This window comes from Pararge aegeria, chromosome 24 (genome assembly GCF_905163445.1).
Source record: "Pararge aegeria chromosome 24, ilParAegt1.1, whole genome shotgun sequence".
NCBI classification, from domain to species: domain Eukaryota; kingdom Metazoa; phylum Arthropoda; class Insecta; order Lepidoptera; family Nymphalidae; genus Pararge; species Pararge aegeria.
The window spans coordinates 7,046,390-7,058,456 of NC_053203.1; the positions used below are offsets into that span (position 1 = coordinate 7,046,390).

Here is a 12,067-nt window from a genome sequence, read left to right on the forward strand (position 1 = left end):
TTATAATCACGCAACAAAAATTTCAAGGTTATCTCGCAGTTCTGTAGTGTAGATAGTCCAAAGATAAAAGACCCGATGTCAAGATCATAGACAAGCCTCGAACACACCTACTTACGACTTAGTTGTATCGAGTCCTCCAAAGAGGCTACATTGTTTTATTAACTTAAAGCATACATGCAAGCAATTGTAGTCTTTAATGTTTACAGATATGTGTCGTAGTTGCGTGTGGTGCGAGAGATTATAAAATGTTAGCGTGGGAATTAAATATGCGCTATTATGTTCTTTAAAAAGTGCAGGAAATGCCGACGGAAATGTATGTAACTGATTCTTTTTTTTTCTTAATTAAATTTATTAGGCTCATCTGTAGTGTATCATACTTTATTGGTGCTACTTAATCAAATAGGACTTCAAACGATTGAGAAATTATTGAGGGAACGAGGGATAGTTTTTTAGTAGTCAATGAAAAACGGGTAACTTAGCGTGTTCTGCAGGGCACGGTGGTAGACAAAATCAATTTCCTAACTCCGGACTTATACTGAGAATTTCTTATCAATTGTCTCCCTGGCGCAATGGTTAGCGCTGTGGAAAACCATAAATGGATGCTCCCGGGTTCGACCCCTTCGACTGTTGTAACACAGTAAGCTTATCACTTCGATTTCGAGGATTTTTTCGAGGTCTAAGTTTCGATTCCCGGGTCAGATCAGAAGTTAATATTTAAATGAACGAAAAAATGGGTTTTATGTCCGAATTTTGCACCGACTTTTATTTCGATTGCGAAGAAATAAACTTGAAAATGATTTCTAAAAAAGACTAAATATACCATAAAACAAAATAAAAAATAGAATAGATTTAAAAAATATATATATACATACGTATTAGTTTCGTAATTTCTACTTATTCCCTTGAACACACTTGACTACATGAATAGAGCACGAGTCAAGTGATGATTATATTATTACAGTTGGTGTAATATTTTCATTCAAATTTTCAAATACAAGGAGTTTACATTTACAATACAAGGAATAAATGAATATTGACGAAAATGTTTTAATTAACTGTGCCTTGCTGCGGTGGTTTCGAAGAATTTTTAGATTTTATATAGTTTTTAATAAATTTATTTTATGTTATACTTATAAAACAAATATTTTAAAGAATAAGAAAAATTTAGATAATTTTTTTTTTTTTTTTTAAATGTACTTTTAACCATTAATAATACGTCTATATTTAATAAACTAGGAAAAAAAAATGTACCTAACAACGTAGTGTGCATATCATCTTCATCATCATCACCAGCCTATCACAGTCCACTGCTGGGCTCTCCTAACTGGAGTAAATGCCCATAATGGGCCACCACGCTGGGCTGGCGGGTTGGTGATCGCAGGAGATAGTAGTAGTAGCACACAGGTCCTTGATGCTCGCTCTCCGTTATATTCCCTTAGTCGCGTCGTACGATTATGATCTGCCGTCACCACGTGGCACGTGTTTATATACCTGCATCGGAAAAATAAATTCTTACCAAAAGGTGCAAGAACCCAGGGCCAGAAATATAACTATTTACATTATGCACAAGTGCATACAATTGAATGAATGAATGAATATACTTTTATTGCACACCACAAAAAGTACATAGAAAAAAAAAGAAAAGTATAACAAAATAACGTATACGATTTAGCGGCCTTATCGCTTCATAGCGATTTCTTCCAGGCAACCAAGGGCGAAGATAAAAAACAGGTACAGAAAATAGGTGGTGCATATATACATATACCTGTAAAATAAATATTTTAATACTTAAATATATACATATAATATATAATAAACAATATTTGTAAAGACAAATAAATTAATAAGTAACTACAATTATATATAAAAATGATATTTACTTAAAAATAATATAATAGATTAAATATAAAACAAAATATATAAAATAAATAATTATCCTCAAATAAAAATAATAAAAAATTAAAAAAAAGAGAAGAAAGGGAGCAGTGAACAATCCCGGGACATTAGTTGATTGAGACAAAAAGTGATCTATCACCAGTTTTCTAAAGATTTGGATAGATTTTGCCTCTCTAATAGCCAAAGGCCAATAATTGAGTTTTAGTCCGCCAACACATAACTTAAATTACGACCTTGAGAGCATGAGAGATGAAAAGATCTTTTCTTAAATTCGTCACTTTGCAATACATGGGTGGGTTGTCCTGCATGTATCGCAGAGACATACAGATCAAGATAGACATAACAGATAGATAGAATAATTTTGTTACCAACAAAAAACAAAGAAACAATAGAATCTTGCATAATACGCTTAAATATGCTTAGCCTATACTTAAACAATCAGTTACAAAGTAATTGTACATTACGTGTATGCAGGTTAGTTTAACGTGTCGCATTCAGCCTTGTCAAGCAAGTGTTCATCGTTTTCTAAAGGTGCATTGTTCTGCATCTACGTGGACGTTGCGTCATCGCATTAAACATAATTCATATTGTTATATGATACGAGAAAACCTCGGTGCTTAGATAGATGGATAGATAGATAGAATAACTTTATTGCAACAAAACGCAAAGGAACAAAACAAAGACATAAATACATTGAGTTAGTACGTACTGTATTAGGCCGGTAATGTGTTTATATGATGATGATGACTTATTTTTTTTTTATTTTGATTGCTGACTCGAGTAACTTTAAAGACAAAAAATAAATTATCGTGTTTAGCAATGGATCACGAAGTCCTGGATTCGAATCCTGGTCGGGCCTTTAAGTGGTTTGCTAGGTAGTTTTCTCTTAAGGAATTTCCAGAGTTTGGAAATAAGCGTTGCCCAATTCCGTGCCCCCGAGAGTACCGTTACTTAACGCCGTTGCGTCTGTTCCGATAATTATGGCCAACATTTTGTTACCGCCAAAGCCCACCAACCCGCGTTGGAAGAGCGTGGTGTGTCAATGCTCTAATCCCCCTCAATATAATACGAGCGAAGACCTGTACCCAGTAGTGGGACATTAATAGATTGAGGATGCTGACGGACGGAGATTCGCGTTTGTTTCGGTTTTTTTTCTTTTATCCTGCGAAAACAATTATCTATATTATTCCTAGGGCTAAAATACTTTTTACTTTATTAAGACTATATATATGATTTATAACTTTCTTATACAATAATCTGTAGTCATACTTCTAGTAAAATTCTTTACAACTTCTGCAAATTGGTACTTCATTTTCATATTTACATATTCATTTTTGCTATATCGACGAAGTTTTGTGCTAGACGTTCACCGGCATATTCTCAGAAATGTGTTGCTAATTTATTTAGTTTTAGCCAGTGTACGTTTAGCTATTTGGCGGAAACACGTTAGCAACACCCCATTCCAGCTTACGTGATGCAACGCTTGTTAACTCAAAGCAGGGCTTGCAAACAGTTTTATTTTTCGTAATGGTAGTTAGTTATGAGAATAAAGTTGATAATAATGGATTTGTTTTAACCGATTAATATTTAAAAAAAAAAAATTAATGAGCGTTTTTATTTTTGTTGGTTTACTGAGTTGATTAACCGCTCGTGCTTGATCTCTTTGGTTAATGAGTGGTAAGATAACAAATCCGGTTTCATGTCCTGACTCCAATAAAATCCTTGTGTTTTGTATGCCCTATGTACAACACAGAGCCCCCTAATCCAATGTTTTCTGGACATAAAATTGTCTGTTCCTTGCTGGCGTAGTGCGTAGTTGCGTGGCGGTGAGTGTTGTAAAATATGCAATTTACACGCGTCGTGTCACCACGTGGTGTCGGGTCGTGTGTTGGATAGTTATTTGTAGCATTAAGTTCTAATATTCATTCACATGTCTCGCAATCTAACGTGTATGCTTATCATCCGTCTCATTCTTGCACGCCAGCCCCACAACACGCGGAGTTGAGAGGTAAATAAAATGCTAGTTCTTATTATTTCCTTTATCTACTGTACATACTTTTTTTTTTTAAAGATAGTTGTATCACGTAAAAAGCGCGCTGACTATCGCTTTGGGTGGTTTGTATTCGTATTACTGATATATTTGTCACGTCGATTTCATTATAATTTATTTATTACACGAGAAAAGCTTTGACCCTCTTTAGTTCATTGAAGTCTTGCGGCACATATTATTTCTAGTTTTGGTTATATGATTTCAAGCAATTTACAACTGAAGTACTGATCTACTTGCCCGTACTGAACTGTACTACTTAACGGAGATTTCAGCGACTGTAAGATCCATTAAGTAACTAGGTTGTAATTTTAGAATAGATAATAATATAAATCGAGACTTTTGACTTGAGACCATCAGTGCTCTTTTTACGTGACACCGACTATAAATGCCTATATTTGTGTTATTTATTTACATATTTATAAAGTAAAGAGTTGATTGTATAGTTTGTTATCTTATTTGAATTCTATCGCACGATGTTTAAGATTTTCTAATGCTGTATGTGCATATTTTTAATTTAGCTTGCAATTGTCTTTTGCACATTAAAATTGTTCGCTAAGGAGCCAGTAGGTGAGTCACCGAAGCTTTTTATGCAAGGCCACTTATCCCATCTTGGCATGCAAATCATGAATATAAGATTTAATATCTTTATTTAAGGTGTTTTTGTAAAAAAACGTCTGTAACGAAGCTTGTCTATTTTTGCCTGACTGTATTCAAAGAAGGTTTTACTTCCGGTGTAATACAGACGTATCTCCTGTTACCTATTATTAAATTAAAAAGAGTTGATATTTCACGCATAAATCTTAGCCATATTTAAAGGTTTTTTTTATCATCGACAAGAAATTTAACGTAGAAAACTCTTAAATTCTAGTTAAATCCTCAATCATTGCATTTTAATTTAATTTTAATAGAAATTTCAAATAAAGTTAGAACAGGTTTTGCTCTATAAATGCATGGCAATACAATGCGCATTATTGCCTAAAAAAAAAGATGAAAGAAAAATGTGCATGAAGGAATTAATAGTATTAAGGTATCGATTTTCTTCATGATTGTTAGTTGAAATTTTTTATAATTTATGCAAAGCTATAGTTTGGCTCTTTAATTAAAAACGAGACCTTTTAAAAAAAAACTTATTAATCAGCAGAACTTAGACGTTGTTTATTAGTAGTTAAAAATTTTATGGACCTGAGCTATGAAATGAATTACTGTTTTTTTTTTTTTTTTTTTTCTGAAACAGTTATTAAATAATTAAGCAAGTAGACGCACTAAGCGTTTAAGGTCAAATTTGGTGCAAAAGTGTTACTGTTCACTGGAAAGTCTTATAAAATAGTTACATACCATTCATTAGGATTGATCCTAAAATATTATGGACCAGTTTATGCTATGAAATGTACTGTTTTTTCAACGAAAGAGTTATTTAATAGTTATGCACAGCATTGTTGCATTAATGTCACTACATTGTACAATGTACATACAATTCAATAGGTATGCAAAGTTAGTGCTTTTGAGGCCCAAAGCAGTATTGAATATGTCAACGGAAAGTCTTATTAAATAGTTACGTACCTACAGTTGGTTTATGTGTATTGAGTGTTGCTACAACGTGCAGCGAACGCGTCGTCGGAAGGCTCTCGTGCTTCGGAAGCAGGCGAGGGCGGAGGCCGGGGCTCCACGCTTCCCCGCGCAGCCACCAGCGCCGCTTCGCCCGCGCACAAATACTCACCCGACGCTTCGCCTTCTTCATCAGTGACGAGTGAAGGAGCGCCGTAAGTACAAATTGGCATATAGCAAAGCAGGGTTTGAAAACCGGAAAAAATACCCTTTCTTACATTCTTGTAGGTAGAGACCTATTAGAGCAGGGCTTCCCAACCTGGGCGGCGAAGAAAGTAGATAATAATAAATAATAAATTGCGTGGAGATCAGCAAGCTCCCCACCAGCCATCCCAATGTTGCGGGTAGTTTTATTTTTATTTATTTGTTTGTTTGTTAAAACTTATTATTTCGGTTACTTTGTTAAAACTTATTTTTTATTACGGTTCTATTAGTTTCAAAATGAGGATATTTTATTTTTTGCCTTTTCTATTCCGGCACGATGCCGCGTTAGAAACCATTAGGGGTATAGGTTTAATATATCTTCCTTACCCGTAATAGGAAAGCCCGCTCGCATATTACCGGACGCATCAGCGTACCGGAACGCTTAACCGCTAAGAGGCATGTCTTTGTGACTAGACCAGAGAAAATTCTGAAATTTTAAATCAAAATTATCCCTGCTAGGGAACGACCCCTGGGTCATGCAGTTGACAAATAGGTAGTAAGTATATTCGTAAAGTAAGGTTATTTCATTGCCGCAAATGCTAAACTGATACGTTATGCGTTGAGAGAATAAAAGCACTGGAATTCCCCGCTTTCGAAATTAAAGTACCTATTAACTAGCTATGTCAAATTTCTTTGCTTGTAAGTGCGCCGCGGGCTTTATAAGGTTGGGGACCCCTGTGTTAAAGGTTAAAATACAAGTTAGCCCTTGACTGCGATCATCCTTGATGCTAAGTCATGATGACGTTTAAAATGGTGGCTGGCTAAAATGGCAATTATTTTATACCCACATCCCTATGGTTTCTACACGGCATCGTGTCGTAAGCTCCATCGCTCGGTGGCACGTCTTTGTCGGTAACTCTCCACGGCGGATGTCTCCCATCAGAGCAAACCGCAGAAGATTATATTTAGAAAATACTATTTCCCAAATTGTACCACCCGGGGATCGAATTCGTTTTCGTTTGTTTAACCGGTTAAAGATGTAGGAACCGGTAGATAAACGAAACCGGGTTTAAATTTTTATCCGGTTTCCAAAACCTGGCTGTAATATCTCACGATTCGAATCGACACGTTTAATGGCTATAACCTCTGTTGCTCTGTTTCATTGTACGCGTAAGTTCGTAGTTCGCTCGAAATTATTAAGACCACACACACGCTCGAGCTGTAAGGTAAAAAATGTTGACCTTTTATGACGTCATCTATAGTGTTGTTGTAGATCACAAAATAGAACCATTTTATGTTTATATAATCAAGTCTGTCAAATTTGTAGAGCAAGAAATGATTGAAATAATGTTCGATAGCCCCTCAAATCTTTAATTGACAAGGTAGATTTAATTTAGAACTGTATGACTTAGACTAGTCATTTAGAACATTGTAACATTTAAATTCATTCAAAAAAAAAAACTGGCTTTTTTAATAAATAAATAGCCTCCATTTATATAGTCAATTATATAGGTAGATTTAGTTCTTGGTTTAATAAGTGATCTCCTAAGTAAGCCATAAACTTATCGTAAAAAAAACCCGCTCTTTTTTGGTAGCTCAAATATTTATTATCATAACTTATATGCATACCATTTATTACATAAACATTGCATAATAGTTGTGCATTATGTCCATACTATCCCTTTTAATGTAGCAGTTTTTATGAATTCCTTTCATCACCATCAGCTTTATTAATGCCCCACAGCCCACAGGCCTCCTCTTTCAAAGGAGCGAGGAATAAAGAGCACGGCGTTCAAAGGTACCATGTAACCAGAAAACTTCATATATATAATAATCTATCCAACCCACTTTTTAATATCAACCCACTATATCTAGTCACCGTTCCCACTATCCAATCTTGTTACTAACTATATCATCATGGCTACCAATAAAAGTTTATGACGAATCGATAATTAACCTACCCAACCTATCCAACCCATTAACTAACTTCTAATATCAACCCACTATATCTAGTCACCGTTCCCACTTTCTAATCTTTCTTCAAATATATAATCATGGCTACCAATAAAAGTTTATGACGCATTGATAATTAACCTACCCAACCTATCCAACCCATTAACTAACTTCTAATATCAACCCACTATATCTAGTCACCGTTCCCACTATCCAATCTTGTTTCTAACTATATCATCATGGCTACCAGTACAAGTTTATAACGAGTCGATAATAAACCTACCCACCGTTCCCACTTTCTAATTTTTCTTCTAACTATATAATCATGGCTACCAATAAAAGTTTATGACGCATCGATAATTAATCTACCCAACCTATCCAATCCATCAACTAACTTCTAATATCAACCCATTATATCTAGTCACCGTTTCCACTATCCAATCTTGTTTCTAACTATATCATCATGGCTACCAGTACAAGTTTATAACGAGTCGATAATAAACCTACCCAACCTATCCAACTTATACTACTGTCTATCTTCTAATATCAACCCACTATATCTAGTCACCGTTCCCACTTTCTAATCTTTCTTCTAACTAAATAATCATGCCTACCAATAAAAGTTTATGACGCATCGAAAAATAACCTACCCAACCTATCCAACTAATACTATTGTCTATCTTCTAACATCAACCCACTATATCTAGTCACTGTTCCCACTATCCAATCTTGTTTCTAATTATATCATCATGGCTAGAAGTAATAGTTTATGATGAATCGATAATTAACCTACCCAATCCATTAACTAACTTCTAATATCAACCCACTATATCTAGTCACCGTTCTCACTTTCTAAGCTCTCTTCTAACTATATCATCATGGCTACCAGTAAAAGTTTATCAAGAGCAAGATGCTCCAACATAGGTAGACGAGTTTAATTGACGAACTAAGATCTATCTATCATAGGTGACGATGTCATTAAGGGACAGAGTACCCCCACTTCCGCGCCCACTACCACACCCACAACCACTACCCACTCACACTCCCACTCTCTCTGCCATACTCACAGCTACTCCCAGCTCCCACAGCCACTCCCCGTTAACACACCCACAGTTACGCCCCACTCCCGCTGCCACACCCACAGCCACTCCAAGCTCCCACTGCCACAGCCACTAGTACTGCCACTGCCCACTCCCACTGACACTCCCCGTCGAGACCAACACAAAATAAATCAACATTAAAAAAAAAAACTGTTTCTAGATGTATCATAATTATTAATCAATTGTTTTACGGCTACCGAAATTATTGTAGGGCAACCAAAACTTATAGCGTACATATATTAAAAGCTGACACACCCACTGCTGGCTCAGGCCGCGATTGCCAGAAAGTCGCAGATTCAAATCTTGTCGGTTCTGAAATTACATATGCATTTTAAAGTTCATAAAAATATTGAAAGTTGTATTTAAAGTTGTGATTGCAGACATAATTTAACATAAAAGAGAAGATTTTTACTATGCAACAGGTACCCAACACAGTCGGGTTCCAACAACATGTCGGAGGCGACGTTCAGCATTAAACCGATCCTGAACGAATTGCGCGAGCGACGGGAAGACTACGAACGGTTAGCCGAGAAAATGGATACGCTCAAGGTAGGATACCTTGATTAGTACTGATGTACAGATATGTCAGGTCAGATATTAGGATCCCACTTCTGATGTCAGTTTCTACTCGTAATACAAGATAAGATAACCGCTTTTATGAACACACTATAGTCTATTATAATTATTTCTTTGCATACATTTTGGTGTAAAAACATACATACATACACCTTTTATTAGACTAGAATACTTTACTAGACGAATATAACCCTAGTATACTAAATCAGAAACCTCTCGTCGTATTTCAGTATTTACGAAAAGAAAGATAGCAGATTTTTTGCTGGGATTATAATAAATGATTTCTTCTTTATAATATTAGTAAAGATAAATTGTAAATAATACACCTAATGATAATCCGTATCCTGTATGTTGACCGAAAGTAATTTTTTTTTTCGTTTGTTTAGCATCTTTCTATGAAATAGTATAATATGAAACGAAATGATTGTGATTTCAGAACCTATCACAGGAGGTGTCGTTTTTGTCGGCGGCGTTACAAGAGGAGCGCTTCAAGACGGAGCGGCTGGAGGAACAAATTAATGATCTCACTGAACTGCATCAAAACGAGGTCAGTAATGATTGCGGACATACCATCCAGTGGTGTGCACTTCATACGTGCGCACAAACACTCCCTATCCTTAAAAAATTATATTTATAATTTTCTGCGGTCGATTGGTGCAGTGGGTAGCGACCCTGCTTTCTGATTCAAAGGCCATGGGTTCGATTCCCACAACTGGATAATGTTTGTGTGATGAACATGAGTATTTTTCAGTGTCTGCCTGTTTATCTGAATATTATAAGTTATTCACAAAAATATTCATCAGTCATCTTAGTACCCAAGCTACGCTTACTTTGGGGCTGGATGGCGATGTGTATATTTTCGTAGTATATATATATATATATATATATATATATATATATATAAATATATATATTATTAAGTACTAAAAGAACTGACATAATATTAAACAAGAAGAGATTTGGACTATAAAACACTTATATCTTTATGAGATCTCTATCAGGGATTTCTTATCGCCATCTACCTGTCTGACGTGGCAAAAAAAACATGGTGCAGGTAGCACACCACTGGCCCCATACAATGGCAAGCACAGAGTTTGATACGAGTTTCTAAATGGAATTCTTGTGCAATCAATCGCAAGTTTGTGGTAACGAGTCATGGCCAAAGCCTTCCACAAGACCAGAACGGAGAAAATTCAGAAATTATAAATAATATAATTTCACATAAATTTCCCCTGCCTTAAATCGAACCTGGAACCTCCCTCTTCAACCACAGCGCTAATTATAAAATAAATGAATATACTACGAAAATTTGGAAAATCCAAAAGTGCACGCCTCATAATCTCATTTTTTTCACAATAAAATTGAATTTTTTTAACTGAAACTTTCAATGCTCATTACAATTTTTTTTTATTCATATTAATTATTATTCATTTTTTGTAAACAAGACACGGGAATGTAATAATGATTGCACATTGAAAGTTACAATTAATGTTAGCTAGAATAATTACATGGAAATTTAACGACAGTGAATTGAACGCTCATATTAACTAAGAAATTATGCCGTGTGTTACTTTAGATAATTAAAAAAAAATTATTCCGATATGATCATTTTTTCGACCAATTTTGATGCCACATACACCCGTCCATACACGGACGTCCAGAAAAGATTATGTTTAATGTTATTATTTACTATGTTAAACAAAAAAATTGTTATTGAAATGTATTTTATGTGCCTGACAAATTATTTGACTTGATATTAGTGTACTCAAATTAACCTGTAAGTGCAATATAAATAACAAAAAATCAATAAAAGTTTCGAGAAAACTGCTTTTTTTGAAATGTCGAGAGTAGAGCACAACCTCAACGCTTCGCTTATGAGGCGTGCAATACACACATCGCTATCTAGCCCCAAAGAAAGCGTAGCTTGTGTTATGGGTACTAAGATGACTGCTGAATATTTTTATGAATAATATACATACAGACACTGACAAACATTCATGCTCATCACACATACATTTTCCAGTAGTGGGAATCGAACCCACGGCCTTGGGCTCTGAAAGCAGGGTCGCTGCAAACTGCGCCAATCGGCCACCAAATGTAAATATAAATAATTTAAAACATATTAATTTGTCCACAGGTAGAAAATTTAAAACAAGCACTAACGGATGTTGAAGAAAAAGTACAATATCAAAGTGAAGAGCGAATACGAGACATACATGAGGCGTTAGATTTATGTCAAACTAAAGTGAGTTGATGTCTGTTATTTTGTTTGTAATGGGAATAAATAACATTACGTGTATGTTAGTGCTTTTTGTGACACAGCTCGTCCGGGGAAGTAATACAGCTATGCTTATTTCTGCCGCCAGCAATTTCTGCTGTGTTCCGGCCTGAAGGGCGTGGTTGCCGCTCTAATTAAAGGCGATAACTTTCAACTTACCATGAGATACCAACAGGGCTCTTTCAATAATTACTATGACAAAAAGAAAAATGTCATATGCTCTGACGGCCGAGTGGCGCAGTGGGCAGCGACCCTGCTTTCTGAGTCCAAGGCCGTGGGTTCGATTCCCAGTACTGGAAAATGTTTGTGTGATGAGCGCGAATATTTTTCAGTGTCTGGGTGTTTATATGTATATTCTAAGTATTTATGTATATTACTCATAAAAATAATCATCAGTCATCAGTGGCGTGCACAGAACCTTCTGTATATGCATGCAGATGATATAAAATTGAGAAAATCTCCAAT

At 35.4% G+C, this 12,067-nt stretch overlaps 1 protein-coding gene across 10 annotated transcripts in view; it reads left to right on the forward strand.

The window, feature by feature from the left end:
• Positions 1–12,067, forward strand: part of LOC120634667 (transmembrane and coiled-coil domains protein 2) — a 66,481-nt gene that overhangs the window by 45,403 nt on the left and 9,011 nt on the right. For 6 of the 10 annotated variants that reach the window (XM_039905405.1, XM_039905407.1, XM_039905409.1 and 3 more), the window contains 4 exons: positions 5,550–5,706; positions 9,153–9,297; positions 9,761–9,871; positions 11,462–11,569. In XM_039905405.1, coding sequence (XP_039761339.1) covers positions 5,550–5,706; positions 9,153–9,297; positions 9,761–9,871; positions 11,462–11,569 — 521 coding nt within the window. The remainder of the gene's footprint in view (positions 1–5,549; positions 5,707–9,152; positions 9,298–9,760; positions 9,872–11,461; positions 11,570–12,067) is intronic. The other 4 variants (XM_039905408.1, XM_039905412.1, XM_039905414.1 and 1 more) reach the window with 2 other exon arrangements.